This window comes from Aptenodytes forsteri, unplaced genomic scaffold, assembly GCF_000699145.1.
Source record: "Aptenodytes forsteri isolate BGI_AS27 unplaced genomic scaffold, ASM69914v1 Scaffold18, whole genome shotgun sequence".
In the NCBI taxonomy this organism is placed as follows: Eukaryota; Metazoa; Chordata; class Aves; order Sphenisciformes; family Spheniscidae; genus Aptenodytes; species Aptenodytes forsteri.
The window spans coordinates 990,908-1,011,459 of NW_008795135.1; the positions used below are offsets into that span (position 1 = coordinate 990,908).

General features: G+C 38.2%; 1 protein-coding gene across 1 annotated transcript in view; it reads right to left on the minus strand.

Annotated features, from left to right (window-relative positions):
- Nucleotides 1–13,946: 13,946 nt before the first annotated feature.
- CUNH8orf34 (chromosome unknown C8orf34 homolog) overlaps nucleotides 13,947–20,552 on the minus strand; it is a 138,687-nt gene continuing 132,081 nt past the window's right edge. Inside the window, exon 13 of the mRNA XM_019471842.1 lies at nucleotides 13,947–14,005. Coding sequence (XP_019327387.1) covers nucleotides 13,947–14,005 — 59 coding nt within the window. The remainder of the gene's footprint in view (nucleotides 14,006–20,552) is intronic.

Consider the following 20,552-nt stretch of genomic DNA (forward strand, 5'->3'; position numbering starts at 1 on the left):
AAATCTCATTCCTCTGAAGTATGTCAGTATGTCAGTCACTGAAAGTTATTCTATAGAGCAGAAAACTTCATAACTACATGTAAAGAAAGGGAATATTTTATTAAATCAACAATTTCAACTTCAAGGCAATACAAGCAATAAGAAAAGTCTCAATTTCCAAATATTTCACCATGGGAACCTTAAATCTTATCAAAAAGGAGTTTTTAGAATGCAAAAAATTGAAAGTGTGTAATAAATTTAGAATCCTGTATAATAATATATTGGCGAGTGTTCCTCCTGTCTGTGACATAAATATTCCTTTCCACTGCCATAGATAAAATTATTTCCTCATTCTGTAAAGTTACAGGATCTCTCATCATGTGAATAACTGTTCCCTCCCTCACAAAAGAGAAAATTGGTACCTCTTTGTACAGAATGCACAAAGCAAAGGGCAGATTTGAAAGATCTGCAGGTCAAAGCTGAATTACAGTAAATATTGTCTGTAAGTCAAGTTGTGGGATGGGGGGAAGCACTTTCTGCAGTGTTTTAGCACATCAGCATCAAATAGATGGTTTTCAGAAAGCATTTTTAAATGCCCTCTCACAGTCCTGTCCAGAGCCAGAAAGTTGCTTGGCAGCAGTATAAGCGACATTAAATTTCATCATTTTAGAGATAAAAACAACACCCTTCACTTGTGGATTTAAGTCTGTTCCCAAACCTGAGATGGGACCATTCATCTTGGGACAGTAGCAGGGCACCCTCCGGGGACACCAGTGTCAGATGACCATAGAAGTCTCAAAGTGCTGCCAACAGGGCAAGGGAACTATGACAAGACAGAGGATTTGGGGTGCATCAAAGGATGTCAACAAGGATCTCTCTGTTTCCCAAACTGATCTAGCAATCTGCTTACTCGGCAGGCTTCTGTTCACAGTGATGAAGTAGCCTAGCAGTAGTGGCATGAGCCCCTCAGAAACATATGACCGAGCACTTGAGAAAGTCTGGATGTTCGTTGTGAACAACACAGACACCTCCCGTCATGGTACACAGAGATGCCCGCCCAGTTCCATTTGTTCAAAAAGACAGCAATAGAGAGACGTACGGAAATATCCATATACACACACAGCCCATGCAGCAGTACAGAAACACCCATGTAAACTCCTTTCACTTCCCAATGCACACAAACCTTTCTCCACCTGTGAAGACACAGCCGAGGCTGTTCCCATACTCCACCAAGGAGAGCTACAATGGCAACAGAGCAGCCCAGCCCACATACAAAAGAGCGAGCTCCATGTGGCAAGCCACATACAGAAGACAGTCCAGGAAGAGGACAAAAAAGCTGCAGCTTAAATGCCATTACAGAAGCTTTAAAGCAGAGGAACTTGAAGAGCTTGGAGCACTGGAAGGACACACACAACCTTGTAGAGCTCAGGACAAATTTCACTGCCCTTCAGTCTTGTACGCTTGGCAAATGCCCACAGTTGCCTCTACCTAAAGGCACTCTGGACCTGTGAAAAACTATTAAACACTTACAGGTTGTCATAATGTTAGCTCACACTCAGCTACATATTCTGTGTGGCTAAATGCCATGCCATTCACCCAACTAATTAAAAAAAACAAACAAATGATACAAACAAGAAAAGTCCAGAAAATTCCTCATATCTGGTAGCATGTGATTTCCTACCGAGAAATATGAACTAATACAAACTAAAATATAAGCCAAGACTACTCATTTTTCATTGAAGAATGGAGAAGAACAGTCTGTAAAAATTCACACCAGCCTGTGAGTGTTAAATGTTAGCTTGCTACAGAAAAACTAAATTTGACAGTTAAGCGAACTATGATCAAACCTCTCCAATAGTGAAAAAGCATGAAGACCATAAAACAAAACACTACAATATTCATATGACATCATAGGGTATGAAATTAAAATGTAGGCCAATTGTTGGCACACTAAATGGAGAAATGAGGGATTTTTTATTGGCAGATCTTATGAATGTGTTTCATATAGAAAAACTCAGCTTATACAAACAATACAACATCAACAAAGTATTAAAATTCAAAGATGCTATGGAGCCCAACATGCTAAAAGACGAAGTTCGTTTCTCATGTGGCTCATTCCTTCAATCCTAAGATAAAGACATAGGTAGATAGACAGACAGACAGACATGTCGAGACAAAACTTACAAGCATAAGGTGAATCCTACCAAGCAGGGAAAATTTTCCTAAAACCCCCCGCATTTCCTTGAAATGCTTTTGGTAAAATTGAAGAAATACACTACCATAAATAAAATTCAACAAATTCATGACTTTATCATATTATGTCAAAAAAGAAATTTGAAAAGGTCAAGCCATTTGTATTTAAATAGAAGTTTGTTCATAAAACCCCCACAATTGTATTCTTGAAATCCCCAAATGTTTTCATGGCAATTAGTTTTCTCTGACAGAAAAGCAAAGCTCTGTTTTGCTTCACCAACATTTATTAAGAAATAAAACCAGTTCAGACCCTGCCATTACACACATATTATTCACATGGCTCCGTTCCAGTATCCACACTTCAGAACTTATATAGTGGCCTTGCCTGGCGTGCCCTTGATGTTCGAAAGAGAAGTGACTCCGTGTTTTGGCAATGAACATATTAAAATCAGCAATTAGAGTCTCCAGGACAGGAAAGGTATGGAAGGAGAAATATTAGGACTCTACTATATTAATTTTGTTTAGGCAATCACTGACCTATGACAAGATCAGTCACCTGCCTGTGGCGCTCTCACAGGTAGAAGGTGTGGCAATCCATCGAGCTTGAGCAACAACCTGAACTCACAGTGCCATATCAGTGCTGTCTGGTGCAGAGAATTATTTTGACCTCCGGTGGGTTTGAGCTGCATTTTCCCAAAAATCCTTCAGTATGAACAAATAGGGAAAATAATAACCTATTACTTTTATTTGCACTGCATTAGTGGTATGATAGTTCAAATCTTAAAACAAATGAAATATCTTAAACATTCTTATAAGCGATCTGTCATAGCTGCATTCACACCAAAAAGTAAAATTGCAAAGAAGCATCTCAGCTTCCTCTTGGAAAGAAATACCCTGGGGGGTGGAGGGGGAGTATTTCCTCCCTTGCCAAGGTACCAATGATACATAAATCCATGCAGGCTTGTTTCTTGTGTGGAAAGAAACAAACAGCTGCGTTCCACTTCAGTAAGCAATATATTAAAAGAGTTAGCGGGTTGGGGGTGGGCAGAGGGACGACCTAAAGATGTCCCTTGCCCCTAAGCACCTTTTGTAAATTGAGCCAACTTAAGTTTCAAGTCTCTCTCAGTTATCACCCTAACTCTCCCCAAAATCCCACGGGAGCGGTAAATTACAATTACTAGGAGGAAAAACTAGCATTGCTTCCCAGAAACACTCAAAAATGCTATATTTGGATTAGATTAGCCACCTCAATTAAGTACTTCAAACAGTATTTAGTATGGAGGCAGTGGGAAGGAGGAGAACAGATATTCCTAATGGAAAAATTATAGCCCTGTAATTAATCTATGTTAAAGTTCTCCTATCCCCAAAAGAAATAGTTTAGAAAGAATGATTAAAACTTTCAGATGATATTTAATAAATGTCCAAGAATAAAACTGGATGACTTCCAAGCTCATAAAACATAAGGACTGCAGGAGCTGGAACTTCACTGTAGAGCGCAGAATCTGCTGGAAACAGCGGCAAGGATGCAAATGATCCTTCAGTGTGCCAAGAGGATGCAGCTGCTGGGAGGCTGCTCTCTGCTAGGACAACTTTGCCCACCAAAGAAGAGAATACCCCAGGTTAAAAAGACAACAGGGCAATTTGGATATGATGCTTTTCACAGTTCAGAAAGGAGTTGGCTTTTTGAACACAGAATTTATTAATGCTGTAAATAACGGAAGACCATTCTAATGGATGTAGCAAGAACTGTGTCACGGAAGTGAATATCATATACACAATATTTCCTCTGTATCAGTAAGTACAGGATAAAACTTTATCTCAGTGTCTCTATTATAATAGACCAATGTATAGCATTTTATAAGTGGACTAAGCATAGAGCTGAAAAGTATCATGGGTCAGGTAAGCAGTTTAGCCAAAAGCATGATACCACATACCATCAGAGGTTGAAGTCAAGCAAAAATCCATGTCAATATCCCACATTCTCTGTAGAGCTTATTTCTTAGTCTTAGCCTTATTTCTTAGTCTACAATTCTCATTGTATCTCTCTGAAGAGATAAGGACCACTTTGCACGACACTTGTTAAGGTTTTCAGGTTTCTGAATGACTAGTGAAGACAGAATTAATATTAAAAGTATTATGAAGGTTGTTGAAGTGTATCTTACCTACTTGAATGTGGTTCCAGTGGAACGGAGCAGAGAAGGAGACACTGTATATTTTTTACATCGAGTTAGATCATGCCCCAGATAAAACATTCTGACCACAGATACTTCATCTGGATACAAGAATAAAAATTTCCACATTCCTGAATTCATTCTCTTATATTTTTAAAATCTACAGGAACAACATTTACTCTTCTTAAATGAGTTAACCTTCTTCTGACATGTCTGAAAGCTGAAAAACCAGTGTTCCAGCATTTGAACATGATATTATTCTCTACAAACATTTAGCATGCAGAACAAGTGACAGAAGATAACGGTTAATTTGTCATACTGTGAATTAATTGCTTTTAAAGGGAAATAGTGAGCATACATCTCTCTCTGGAGTTTTGGCTACATTTTTACCTGAAGAGTTTTAGCTCTGTCTTTTAAATAGCTTACTGGCTTTGCATAGAGCAGACACAGAATTATGGATGAGGTTGATGCTCAGTCTTTCCCAGAAGGCCTATGCATCACAGTACCCCAGGCAAGCCCATCAGATGTTTTCAACACATCCTCATAGGAAAATATTTTAAGTTCTGTACGATCTGTGTCCAGATGAAAAGTCAATAACAGATAATGTGTTCTGGACACAGAAATGTAGCATCACCTGGGGGGATAGGAAGTATAAGTTGCTTTGCAATCTCAGCTAAAGGGCCCCACACTTTATTAAACCTGGAGTTGTGAGTGTGTAGGTGTTGGATTACACACATCAATAGCAAGAAAATGATTTCTGGAGGCACTTATGGAGAGATTTTGAATTACGGTACTTATCAGGCCCCAGGGAACATTTTGGCCAGTTTTTGAAATGCACTCATGAATTCCTCATGCGCTGTTTGGAGACAGCTACAATGACTGAAGCATGGAGGCTCGAATGACCCTTTGCTGTTTCATCACATGTGATTTCCAGTGCAAAAGCAGGGCTTCTCAGAGCAACAACACGTGCACCCTGTAGAGCACAAGTCCTTGCTGTCAGTGGCTGACACATCTCATGGCCTGTAACAATGCTTCTTCCAGTAATTGTCTGTAACTCTGGGGTGAAATCCTGGCCACATTTACACCATTGCAAAAATTCAAAAGTTTTTACAGGACCGGTATTTCAATCTGTTGCTTTGGGTGGCATCTGAATTCAATGCTATCTGAGCTGAAACAAGATGCAAACAATTAAGTTGTGAAGAATGTATTCAAGGGGAAAAGGTCTTGTTCCGAGAAACCACTGTCAAGCAAAAGTACAAGCACTTGGGTACATGACTTTCTAAAGATAAGGAGGGGGATTCTCCAGACATTCTCAGAACAGATTAGACAAACATCTGTCAGAAATGGTTTAACTGCAGTCATGCTGCCTCAGGGTTAGCAACTAAATGATATCTGGAGGCCCTTCCCAGCCCCATTTCCTATTACGCTCCCTCTGCAGGCAAACACATGCGTACATTTCTGGGAGAGGAGGTCCCTGGTGAGAATCAGCAGCTCAGCATTCAAGTAAGTCACAAGGGGAACTATTTATGTTCACTTCCCTGTGGTGTCTCTTTAGAGCTGTGCTGTAGCTGGTTTTGGTGGGCAAAAAGAAGGTTTCTTCTCTCTCTCTCACAATTCAGAACAATATTCTGTCACTAAGCTCTCAAAAGAAGGTCCATGAATCTACAGAAGACATTGGTTCAGTGATTCTACTTAATTATTTCAGAACCAGAAGCGTTCTCCAGGAATGGCTGATAATTAATTATAGAAAAATAATGTGAAGCTCAAATATAATACAGATACTATTCATACAATGAAGAAAACGCTAGTTGGAGAGCGTGTCAAATTCTACAGTAGAACTTCTTCTGGAATAGCAGCTGGCATAATATTAATCACTAAAGCACTGCCATCTTCCAACAACAGAAATATGTATGGAGCTTCAGAGATTAAATTCTAGTTCTCGATAAAGTGAAATTTATACATTTGTACTGTGTTTGTGTAAGTAAGTGAAAACACCACTAGACTGCTTTGCTGATTGACCTGAACTTAAGGTCCAGTACCGTGTTTTCACTTGACAATGCACCTTGATAGGTTTAAAGCTGTTGTAGAGGAAACTTCTATGGACAGTACATATTGAATTTGCTGCATGTTCTCTTAAGCAGACAAGCCACAGAAAAGAGTATCTGACTGTACTATCCAAAGGAAAAAAAAAAAAGCGCCATTGAACTAGATTCTATTTGGCTATGCTTTAGTTTTATGTAACATGTCAGGAAACAAAACAGCAACCAAAGTCATAAGGAACAGGCGTGTCAGACTTCTAACTTATAAAGATGTGTCTTCTTTTAACCAGCAACTTGGTAATTAAAGGTAATTAAAACTAATTTGACTAATATTTCAGCAATATACCATTAAGTAAGCTAATGCTGTCAAACCAGTGGTCTGTTTAAACTTTACTGCATTAACCCCAAGCTTTTGCACTTTCAGCTAAAACTGTAAAGGGCAAAAATATCTACAAAACTAGGTGCTTGCCTTGCCTAACTAGCTGCTGCCTAATCAATACAAAGTAGAAAGCAGGGCCAAGAGTGAATGGGCACCAAACTTCTATAAGCATAGGAAGAGCTACTGGCCTCTGAACACGGACTTTTGCACATCTTTTTTTGTTGGGAAGCTGCCTGGAACTAGTCATATAAAGCTACTAAAAGCATGGTAACGTCATGGTTAGCGTACTTGCTGCAGAGAAGTCCAGGTTCCTGTAATCTATCCCAGGGGAGCTTTTCTGTATTTTACATTAATAGTTCATTGGATTAAATATAAAGCATGTCCACATATAGCCAGAGCAATGAAACAATAGTGTCGCATACATGTGTGTGAGCCGGCTTTCATTTAGTTCATGTATCTCTATGAGTTTGGTTGTTGCAATATAGAATTTCCCCTGCACTTAGCTAGTTACCTCTGTAAGTGAAAAGTAGACATACCTGAAGCAATACTCCAGGAAGCAGGAAACAAGTTTCCCTCCCTCTTTTGTAACTACTGACTTGGGAGAAAGAGACTTAAACTGCAAATAAAGCCATAGTTTTAAGAAACACGTTCCCACAGGGCCAGAAGCTTTTGTTAATACTATATGTGCACAGTACAGCTGGTTGTTATGTAAGTGTTTTTAAATTATTGCTTAAGATTTCAAGATAAGGATTTGCTCAGAGAAAGCTTCTACTGGATAATATTTCAAAAGAAATTGTTTCATTTTAATAACTTCTGCAAATAAAATTTCTTCCCCATTTCTCCCTCAGCCACACCTACAAATCCTAGAGCTAGACACTGGGGTAGCAAGAAGTCACTCTTTCAAATCTGCCAGATGAAGAAGTTACTTGATACGAGCAGTACAGAAGGGAACCTACTCATATTATTGTGTTATTGAAATGAATAGAGATACATTAAGGTTGCTTTTAAGATTAACCAGATAAAGTATCAAGGGTGTGAAGGTCTTAAAAGGAAGCAGCAGAAACTCATATGGCAATAAAACCCATTTTATTATAAATTGGCCTTTGAAAGAAAGACAGCTGCTTATTAGACAAGCTACATGCATTTTTATATACTGAGCTATGTTTGTATTTTTTGCATTAACAAGTACTATTGAGAATACTATGTCCCTACATTACTGCATTAGTAAATGCTTTTAAAAACTAAGATGTAAACATATGGCTAGGAAAAATTTATCTGTTTATCATGGTTCTTTTTCCATCAAAAAGCAGTAATTGAATAGCATCAGCAATGACCCATGAGGTATCTTTCTGAAAAGCACTAAATCTACTCTGTTCCATGCAACTAGAGAGAAGCACATTTGTACGTAGCTTACACTGAACTTTTTGTGATTACTTTGAAATGCCTGGTGCAGAGTCAAAAACAAACAAAAAACCCCCACCTTGATACTCTTGTTAAACTAACTAGAGCAGCATCAACAAGAACTTCCACAGCTGACTCTCAATTCAGTTAGGCACCACAGAGGCAGAGTTTATTCCATAAGCAACCGACAAATGGAAACTGCTTCCTGAAGCCAAAAAGGTCAAACAGAAAATGAGTGAGGCTTCCCGCAGCTCAAAGGTGAAAACAAGTTTATCACACATGCTTTCTGCATGGTCTTCCCAGCTGCTGTTTATGCTCCTCAGCCCCCCTCCCCAGCTGCTCGTTGCCTATTAAGTGCATCTCAGCTGCTCCTTGGAGTTTGCCTGACTTGTTACACTTCATTGCCAGCTTGTTTGCAGTCAGGGTACCAGGTGGCTGCTTCTCCTCTACAATGCCAGCAGTGGTTGCCAGGCTGAGTGCTAGCATCAGCCAAGACTGCTTGCCGTAAGCTTTAGAGGGAGCAGTGCCAACCACAAGTGTTAAAAAATCATGAGATCATGTCAAAATCATGAGAACTAAAACAAAAAAATGACATGGGATTTTCTGTATGTTTTAGTGTGAAAATAAAGTAATGTTTTCCACGGTTTTATCCTCTACCCTTCAGCTTAGAAAGTGTCCCAGAAAAATACCATTGCTATTGCCAGTCCAAAGCCCAGCCATATCTCAGGAGCCCAAGACTTCACAGCTTTTACAACTGGGACCGCTCAAGAGTCAAGCCATCCTATCACACTTCGAGACACTTGCATACTATTCACACTTGCTAAATTATTAATCACTCTAATGAGTGTTGATGGTACCCACTATATCTGTAACTGAAAAGCTTTTTGCCCTCAGAAGATCAGAAGCAGGACTGATATTCTGCCTTCCTGTATAAAGCTTGTCTTGTGTTTCTTCACATGTAATCAAAATATAAAACCAGACATGTTCCTGACCATATCTCTCTGCACTACCCTGCCAAAACTATCTGCAAGTTCTTAGACATGCAAGAACTTCCAGAATTAAGATGCTGCCAAATTCTAATTTCTTTCTCAACTTGTTGTGGGCAATCTTAGTTCCACTGAAGTCAATGAGATTTTTCCCAGGGATTAAATATGCTCATAATTTCACCCAGTAATGGCATGAAGCAGAAAGAATGGAGCTTAACAGACATTCCGTGAAGCAGCTGGAAGAAGAAAAAGAGGCAAACCTACTTTACATTTTTCAGTAGCATCAAGGTGAAATATGAAATGCAGGCCACTAAGGAAGAATAAAACCCACGAAAAGGAGGTATTAGTTTCACAAGAACGCTTTACTGAGCACAACTAACTAAATATAGCATAGTGTGCTGTATTTGTGCTGCATGTGCTGCATATCACAGTAGAGTGATAAAATACTCTCCTATATGCAAATGAGTCTTCAAGTATATTGCAAATACACACAGTGTAACAGATTTTCTTTACTGATGACAGATTAATAAAGCCCCTTCCTGAAATGAACTTCAAGGGACTATCCCCATGGGGTTCCAGTATGCTAAACATTTTACACATATAGGAAGTCTACGCTATGATGATACGTATAGCAAGTACTTGTTCGTCACGTTACCTTCCATTTTATTTGCTCATCATTAAGACAGACCATATACTTTCTGTGTATTTAGCACCGAATGTTTGTGAGACAGCAAAAAAAGTTCACACATAGACACATTCATGACAGACAATTCATTTTTATTTCTTAAACGAACAGATGGTTTGTTATACTGTATTTTTTAATAGTTGCAAGCAATTTCATTATATCATTATGTCTAAGATACATAATTGAAGACAAAGGAAATTGAGAACACACTTGACAGAATTAACAGGTAAATGAAATCAGTAAATGCTACTGCCACATCCCTTCATTTGATGTCTGTGCAAAAGCATCTTCTAAAGTTCCAAGCACACAGCACACACCAGTTAGCTTATTTTAAACAGCAAATTTGTTTCAGTAATCCATATGGGTAACTAATGCTTTATCATATATATGAAACTCCTTTAGGTGCTTTATTTTTGCATGCATGCTCCATTCCTTATTGATATGTTCCCTTTTTAACAGAGTCTTTATTTGTTTTAAAGATCAAAGTAGATAAACTCACTACAAAGCTATGCGGCACGGGCAACACCTGTTTCTGCTACCCACACACATACTCTTTCACTCACTCCCCCTTCTGACCTCTCTCTGCAGGTGACTATGAGTGAACAGCTAGTTCTCTGTGAGACCTGAATGGGACATACACATTGGCAGATGTGGGCGAATACTTTAATGTTTATTAATCTAAAAAAGAGTAAAGATTACAAAAATATAAGGAGTAGAAAACCTTAGACAAGTTAAAATACATAAAATCTCTAGGTAAAGTTTATTTTGGTCAGGCAGAGTTTAGTTTATCAAACGTCAATCCAAAATAACAGGGATATAAACTAAACAAAAACATTGTAGTAACTTTATACTAAAAGGCGACAGTTACCCTTCTTTCCTAAGGCCACTGTACCACAGTAAATACTCTGATTCAGTGCATTAGAGCATCCACATATCAGAGCGGTTCCACTTATGTACTGCTGATACTAGAAAAATAACTTTATTTAAAATTATTATGTATAAACTAAAGCAAATTTTCAGGTGTAGTTTTGATCACCGTAATTTTGTTTTAATTAAATTGTTCTTCAACAATCCCACTGATTTCACAAACCTGTGAAATCAAACAGAAAAACACAGAAATTAGGGCTAAAATTTAATGTACACAAAAATAGGATAAAAGGGAAAATGAACACTTTTTTGTGTTTGCATTTTGTAAAAGTTTTCCATAATGCTGAACTCACAGTTAAATAAGCAACATTGATCAGTATTTTGATGAATCCCGATTTGTTTTTATTTCTAAAATATTCAGAAGCAAATCACAGCTTCTTTAGTTATATTATTTGTTCCAATTCTTCAGTGTTTTGGAGGGGTTTTCTGCTGCTTCTTTTTCAATAGTAGTAATAGAGTGCAAAAAATGACCAGTGTTGCAAAAAGCATGAAACATAACAGGCAACTGTGATGAATCAGATCAGCTGAGATAGCAATGTTTTCATTTCTGACTGTGTTCAGGTAAAGCAAAATGGAAATCTAGCTTTTACAAATATTTACATACGCATATTGAAATAGTTTCAGAAACGTTGCTGACTGTAACACAACCTGCCCCCCCCAGCTGTATGTAAAAGATGTAATGCTGCAACTGGACCTATTACATAGATCCAGTTACAGAACCGGGGAATAAACACCACAACCACATTTAATTACACAGCTGAATGCATAAAGGTCTGTATGTTACCTTAGAAGCCTTCACCTCGCCATTTTTAAACACTGAAGGAAATCAGGCACAGCAGCTTCACATTTACTCACTCCTTTTGAACATATAAATATGCAAGCCCTCTTTGGGAGATTAAAGAAACTTGGCAGGAACAAACTATTCCCATTATCTCCAGCTAATCAATTAAATACAATTGGAACAAGATCTTTAAGTTTCACTTTGCCAGGTGATAAGCCTGGACTTTACATCTGATACTGTACTGATATTCAACAGAGCAAGGTACATACCATGAAAACCTCTGCATCAAAAAAAAAAGAGATAAAGCCATGGAAATCTTAGCAACAGTTTTATCCTTTATTAACCTTATATGTATTTTTTTGTCATTTATACCTGATGTTTAACAACTGTTTTCCTTGGAGGCGCTTCATTTAGCATTGTCACAGTTTGATCTTTAAGTAATAAATTTGTCTTAAATGGGGAAAAAGAAAAGCAAATATATGTAGGCCTGTTTCATTTGCAGATTCTTCTCGTGACTGTTACCCACAAAAACTCCAGGGACTGTGGTCTTCTTAGCTGCAGAAGGAAATGGGATGCCAGCCAGAAAGTATATTCCGTGCTACCCATATCCATTACGGAATTCTTCACTGATGAGAAATGATATTAGCAAGATCAAATCAACTTTCAGCTGACATGAGATAGAGAAGCGTCCAGGTGGAGATGCAAGAGACGAAGGACACCTTGAAAGAGCGATGGGATTCAGCGTACCTGTCTCAGTCCCCCAGTAAGACAGATCTCTAGCTGTCCTCTGAGGTCCCTTTGTTTCTCTCCTTACTTCAGAGAACAAATAGCCTGGACTAGACTCTCTCACTTTTATCTAGCTGAAGGTACCCTGACAGGCTGATTTCTCCAATATAAAAGGGAATGACAATAACTTAAAAGTAGTTAATACAAGCAGAAAACCACCACTGACTGACTTCGGGAAATTAACTGAAAAACTACAGCCATTTTAAATTCAGTGAAATCACACCAGAAAGAGATACAGACAGACATTAGAATCGGGGCCCAGACTCATGACACGTTTTAGAAACATTAACTGGTGATTTCTCATAGCTTTGCTGTCAGTTATCACATTTTATCATCCCACTTCGCAGATCAGGGAAATAAGACATGGAGAAAATAAGCGTTGCCCAGATCCTGCTGTAACACTCACACTGGCACTACGCATTGCCAAACAAGATTTAACCAAAATGAACAGAAGTCAAATATCAAGGATCAACCCTCCGCTCTTCTCCCTCTCCCCCAGTCTCCACAGTCATGGATTTTCTCCCTGACAGGGTCAAGAACAGTCACCGTAATTATGTCACAAAATCTTAACCTTTTCCATTACAGAGCTTTTCCTACTTGAATTTGAAATCCTTCCTCTTCATGATAAAAAAGGAATTTCTACAGTTTTGGCTTAGAATAAATCTTGGCCTTGTAAGACACATTTACAGCAATAGGATCGTAAGGAGTGTTAATTTTTTTTTTTTTTTTTTGAGTTTGGGGAATAGAGCTTGGAGAATACTGGGCCAAAGAAAGAAAACAGATTTCTTTCATAGATCCTTCACCTCCTGGTCATTTTTGCACCCTGGGATTACAGTCAAGCATTCTACGTTTTTTCTGGTTTCTGCAGCAATCTGGCCCCTCTGCTGAATCAATCAGTCAGCTGTGGAGCCAAAAGCCTTTCAAGGCTGTTTTTAATGCAAAAGGATGTACTGAGAATACTGGGCCAAAGAAAGAAAACAGATTTCTTTCATAGATCCTTCACCTCCTGGTCATTTTTGCACCCTGGGATTACAGTCAAGCATTCTACGTTTTTTCTGGTTTCTGCAGCAATCTGGCCCCTCTGCTGAATCAATCAGTCAGCTGTGGAGCCAAAAGCCTTTCAAGGCTGTTTTTAATGCAAAAGGATGTACTCCCTGATTGCTGCTCCCTGGGTCTTGCACTTCATGGGGTCGTTTGCATTCAAACAAATTGAGTGAAAAGTAGGTGTAGAACATGACCAATGTGCTTTGGTAGTACTTCAGGGCTACTTCGTGCTCTTTCTTCACTGCTGTAAATGTTACACAAGGCACTGGTGAAAAATGACTGGGTTTGATAGCTCTTGAAAAAATGGACAGGACACATGAAATGGCCAGTTCCTTCCAACTGGGAAGTCTGGACAGCAGTCCCCGAGTTGAACAGCTCATCGATATGCCCCTCTAAGGCCAGACACAGTTCCATCGGATGACTTTGCACCTCACAGTTTTCATAGGGTTATAGTCACTTGTCTTTACTAAAACCCTAGGGGTATTGCTTCATGAGCATTTTTGGTTGAAAGGCCAGCTGAAGCAGTTTCAGCTCACCACTGTCAGACTCGGATACTCTCCCTAGCTCCTCCTGACTCACGCAGCACTAATGTTGGGCAGCCACAGGGCTGAGCACCCACACAGGACTGAATTATCTGAGTAAAAATGTTCTTTTTACTCAGAGATTTTTCAGCGAGATCAGTTCTCAGTTCACTGCATGCCTTCACAAGGAGCTACATTTAAGTTACCTTTACTCAACAAGTGTTTTGGAAGAGCAAAGTCTAAAAGGGGATGGATCAATCTGATATAATCAAAACCGAATCAAGTGATTTAATTAAAGTTCCTTCATCAACATGCAGCAAATTAGGCTGCATTCCCATTAAAAAGCTACATTTCTTTGCTATAATGGCTAGCCTTGTTAACTGGTTGTGAGTGATTAGTCAGCAAAAGCCTTAGCTTATTTTATTGTCTGAAATTCTTTAATATTAAAGAAGAGCTTTACTTGCCTAGAAGTTTATTATTTTTTATTATGTCATTTTAGACTGATCTTTTAACAGCAATATATTAAACAACCTGTGTTTCAACACATACACCACACTTTGTGATTCAAATCAAAGCTCTTGTATCAATATACATAGCCTGCTATATCAATATACAGCTAGTAGAGTATTTTTATTGTGACGTATGTAAATGAATATATGTTTATATTCTTCTTTTGGAACAAAATTCTAATAAAGCTTAGTACAGTTTTTTAGTGATGGATAACCATAGATGGTTATCTGTTGAACTTACCTGTATATCTATCCAGAGTGGTTTATACAAGGCATAGAACTCTGTGGAATTTAAAAATTAAGGACAGCCAATGTTTTTTTCCTGAAAGCTTAGAACTCCACTTGCAAATGTTTTTTGAATTAAAAAAAAATCAAATCTTTTAAAAGCAAAATATTTATATCACTGCTATTATATACACTGCCATTTAATACCGGACATTCCCATAGATAAAATTAGCATGAACATATTTTGTGCTTTGAAATCTATAGACTTCTATGACTATGGAGAGCACAGTAAAGTTTAACAGTATTTTATTAATATCTTTGTTAAGGTCAATATTAATCCAAACTGTCATATCTTATATTTCCCAGGTATATATTTTTGGATCACTAAGGACAGCCGTTACTTTATCCAGAGGCACCTGCCTTCTCAAGTAAACGATTTTTATATTCCAAGGACTAAATTATGATAATAAAAACAACTGGGGGGCAGCTTTGCAGTTTAAAATCACTAGAATAAACCTTAGAATAAAAATCACAAAAATGTGTTTACATGTACATACAGTTATGCATATTTTCAAGGGTTTGTAAGAAAACAGGTAGCGTAAATGTAGAATCATGATCATTATCTCATATGCACCTTTATCAATGCCTAACATGTAGTGTCCAGGAAAGCAACTGAAACTGCACATCCAGACTGCTCTTTATGTGAATGAGTAAGTATATTCATAGACACCAAGACAAAAAATCCTGCTGTGATCATCTAGTTTGACCTCCTGTATACCTGTACAGAGCCCACAGAATCTCCCGCTGGATTATCTATCATTTAGAAAGCCCTATCACCTCATGTTAATGACTCTAAGTTCATTGCCTCCCTTAACTTTTGTTTACAATGCTTAAGGTTTCTGGTTGCTAGGACATAGCGTTTAATTTCCTTCATCACAGTTTGATGAGTTGAATCATTTTATTTAAATGTCTACCTACAGATACCAAGTCATCTCCGAGGTTCCCAGTTGAATGCCTTTAGGTGAGGTGAACTCCTAACAGCGTTTCCCAAACCCTGGGTCGTTTTTAATCATCTTCTGAAATCTCCCAAGTAATTCCAATCTTTCTTAATGGCAAGACACCAAAACCACCGATTTTACTGATAAGATGTGGAATAATTACTTTGCTACTTAACTTTTTAGGCATTCAAGGAATGGCCTACTCTTCTTTGTGACAGCATTATGCTGAGAGCTCACACTGAGATGATCTTCTATGATCATCCTAAATCCACTAGGTCACTGCTTTCCAGGACAAAGCCTCATTATTCTGCAGCAGAGACAGATATGTTTCTCTGGTGCCAGATATATTTCATTTGGCTCAAATATATTTCATCTGGTTATAATAAAGTGCATTTTACTGGAATGTGGCCATTATACCAGGGGATTCATATCATTTAATAACTTCAACTTGTCCTTCCCACCAATTATCCAAACCGATCAGACCCTAATGAGCCCCATTCATCTACATCTTCCCATTAGAAACTCTAGTTTTTGATTCCCCAGTGAGCCAGCTTTTAATTTATCTAATGTGTGCCCTGATAATTCTCTATGCCATTTTTTAAATTATGGTGCCATTTTTTATTACATTAAATGTCTTTGGAAATCCAAGTTTACCATAATAATGCAAGTTGCAGAAAAAGATATCCTTAGGTTTGGAAGCTGTACTGAAAACAGCTTTCTGCACTGAAACAAATTTTGAGAATTTTTTTCCTCACTGCATTGGAAAATTCCCTCCTCCTCCCAAATATTTAGTTCAATGTGAACTTTTCCAAGATGAAACCAAGTATTAGTCAGTAGAAATAAAGTGACATGAGCTAAAGCCTTAATAATGGCAGCTTTGGATTTAAGCACATCCATTCAAAAAATAGGAATCTTGAAGGCTAATTCCAACTTTCCCTAGCTGTATTTGAATGCTCCCCTTATTATCCAAGAGTCATCTAACTTCTGGTAGAAATAATGTCAATCTCTACTTTTGTTTCACTATCTATAAATAATTAAATCCAAGTGGGCAAGTTTCCATGCTAGAAAATTGTTTTCTCTCATTTTCAGACTCAAAAAGCAGTTATATGAAACAGTGCAGCTTCAGCTATGGGTGTTACAAGACGTCCAGCCAAGACTATCCAATAGGCCTGGAATTCTGTATAATTCTGTTTAGAGGAACACAATCCTTACTGGTATCCCATTTCTGAAGTGAACATAGAACTATCTCAAGCAAAACACATAGTTAAACCACTGGTAGGGAGAATGAGAGACAACATATTTTCTTTAACATACGTAGGTGCACACTGGAGAAATTTGGAAAATGACTCATACCCCAAGCAGACAAAAGCTTTATGACACTCCGTAGAAAGGTTATGTGGGATGGGGAGATGTGACTTTTTTACTCCAGTTTATATTACCACTCTTGAAATATTAAATGAAAGAAAGATACTAATAAGTTTCTCCAGAAGATTCATGAATCTGGAATTAAAGTCTCCCAGAAGTTCAACCAAGATTCACTTCTGGGACAAAAAAAGCGTATATTTATAGTGAGTTTACTGTTCACTGGGAAAAAATTCAAACTACAAATATTATGTTCTTATTAACCAGACATATAATTAACTAATACATTTGAGCAATGCCTCATAACTACCTTACTCCTTACAGAAACCAAATCTAGCCTTGCCCTAAACTCATACCCACTGAAAGAGATGTTTCCAGTACTGCTATACCGCATCAGAGCAGAACACAAATACAAATAGCTGAATTTGACTGACAGAAATGGAACGTGTTTGTTCTAATGTCATAAAGGTTGAGATCAACAGTTGCTGCTCTAAGCCCGATTCTGTCATTCTTACTCATACTGAGTAGTACCTGGCTCTAGCAAAAAGAAACTTTCACAGCAAAAACATATTCCAGCAGTAAACTCCTCCTTATTATCAACTCTGATAAAGCAATTTTCCAAATCTTAGGAACACTTATTTTCCTAATTAAGAAAAACTAACTGTTTAGCCATATGAATTTGCTCAGTATAAGGAACTTTACCCATGGACAAATGTTGTACTCTTTGGAATTTTACTGGAACACAGTCTGAATTTCTTGATTCTGCAAAAAACCATCTTTCATTCTTTGGGTCTTTTTCCTAGGTGGACATTTGTGCAGAATGGGAAAACGAAGGTTTTCTTCAATACCTGTTGAAGTCATCAGTAGAGTGTCTTTGACTACAGAGTTTCAAGAGCAGTGCAAGAATGAACAGAGTGGAAATCCCACTTTTTCCAACAATCAGCTTTGATTTATCAGCAGTAGACCTCCCATTGCAAACCTTAGAAAGGAGTCTGCAGATATACAGTGGCAAAACATTTAAGTTTCTTGCCACAGGTCAGTAGGTGAGAGTTCAAGCCTTGTCCCAGATCAGCCGAGCTAGAAATGAGCACCTAGCGCTCCTGTTGGCAAGCTGAAGTTATAGTGAAGTGATAGTAGCCACACCACTTAGTGTGCCATTGACTACAGAAACTGACATGCCTTAAGTGGATTAGGGCAAAGGAATGTATAGACACATAGATATATATTTAATATGGATTAACCGAGTAGCAAGTTCACTAAGAGTCTACGTTATTTACCTATCATGTACATCTGCCAAATGGACTGACTGCAGGTAGGGATCCTCTATGTCCAAGGCCGTGAGACCTGGGGAAATCTGCTGTGTGTGTTACTTCTTGAGTTAGGCACCCAAGAAAGCAGACTCAGGGCATTTACTTCTAGGCAGTAAATCCAAGCCAGGACTACAGCTAGCAGGTCAAATTACACCAAAAGACGGTCTTTGTCTTTTCAAGGCTCTTGGAAGCTAGTGATGCATTAGAAATTTCCAACCTAGCTTTGTAGGACCTGTTCTCAAGGGAAAATTCAAGCTGACTCTTGCCAGTCCCCTGAAAGGCCAGATTTCTTCTCATAAAAGCTGGCTAAGAAATGCTTTGGTGGTTGTATATGCAGCTCTTCTGTTTCCTTGCATCAGTACCCCATAAAGAAGAAAATTATTTTTGCCAGCTCAAAGAACTCCCACCAAACTGAAGTATTGTGGAAGTGGTAAATATATTCTCCAGATCCCTCCTCTTTCCAAGAATGATCTCTCTGCATCCTCAGGAACCTCTATGCAAAGAATCAGCACACAAGCAAACTTCTATGGGTAATAATGGGAAACTGTCTTCAGAATGACATTTGAGGAGGAAGACACATGAGGCCCTGTCTACAGGCTTTTTAGTGACACCAAAATTAAAAAAGAACCACAAACTCTTGATTTTGGATCATACTGCCTTGGTCATTTTCACTTCTCTTTGCTCAGTGTGTACAGAGTATCAAAGGAGAACACATCTAGCAAGCAGAAGAGAGTTAGTTACTAAATTATAGTAGTTCTTAAAAAACCGTGTTGGTTCCTATTTTTTAATAACAAAATTTACATTACAAGAGCAAATAATGATACACGTATCTCTCTCTCTGACATATGGCCACACACTTAATTAAGCACATAAAGAGGAAGGAGAGGGTATGCTAAAAAATCAACAACGCTTCTTAAAAATGTTTTTCTTTCCTTCTTTAACATAACAAATCCTTTAAGCTGTAATCATTTATACTCTTTTATATGAGTACCTATTTGGTTTCAAATTTTGTCATAATTGGTACGAAGCTTTAAAAATTATTGACTTCCAGTTATCTTTGGATCTTGCTGATAAGGATAAATATTTAAAATGCTGTCAGAGAGCCTGAAGGATTTAGAAAGTAAAGCCTGATTTACAAGAACTGAGAACCTAGATCTTATTTCCATAAGACAAGATGTGCGCTGTCATATCTGTTCTGCAAATGATGTTTGTTGGGAGATGTTGAGAGGCCAAAGTGACCCAGTGCTGTTCAGCTATCATTGGCTTTGAAAATAGCCTCTTTAAACTCTTACATCTGACTACATTTGAAACTGTTACCCCCAAATTTTTTCTTTTTTTTTTCTTGTAGAACACTAACCAGAAGGTATTAATTTAAAAGAACTCAAGGTGACTCACATAGCTTCTCTTTTTGCATTGTTAGTTTTCCCACTACCAAAAACTAGCTTTACACCTGGCTGCTATTATCTCAAAGTACTCGAAGAATGTGGTAAATATTATCCACATATAATTTATTAAAAGCTGAGTCAAAGAACAGGTGTTGCTATTGTAAAGATTAATTTTGCAGCTCTTCTGCTCAAACTCATAAATTATGAACTCCTGGGCCCCCTCAACACTAAATCACACACACATCCTCCACACAGATTTATTAACTTTAGGGTGAAAAATGATGTGTAATCTTGCCAGCTGCTCTGCCTACAAGCACTGGCATCAGCAAGTGTGCCAAGCCCTTCACTGACTCTCCACTTTACAACTGGGAATTGGCAGCTTCTCTTTGTCAAGCAGAAAGTGCAGAACTGCCACTGCTGCCAATGACACTAGCATATAACCTCAGATGGGGTTGATAACATTATTATTGTTATTTTTAATAACATTTATCTTTGTTAGATTTCAGATACAGAAAGTATTGCTTTGATCAAACATTTTTGTTCTACTCCTTTAGTTACATTTGTAGAAACCTGACCTACTATAAAGGGTGCAGCAGTTAACTACACTGCAGTTAGCTGCACAGTCAACATGGGTTCACAAAGGGAAAGTCCCGTTGGACTAATTTGATATCCTTCTATGATAAGGTCACCTACCTAGTGGATGAAGGGAAGGAGGTGGATGTAGTTTTTCTGGATCTTAGTAAGACTTTTGATACTGTCTCTCACAGCATCCTTCTGGACAAGTTGTCCAACTGTGGGATAAGCGGGTTCATGGTACGCTGGGTGAAGAACTGGCTGAGGGGCAGAGCTCAAAGGGTTGTAGTGGATGGGG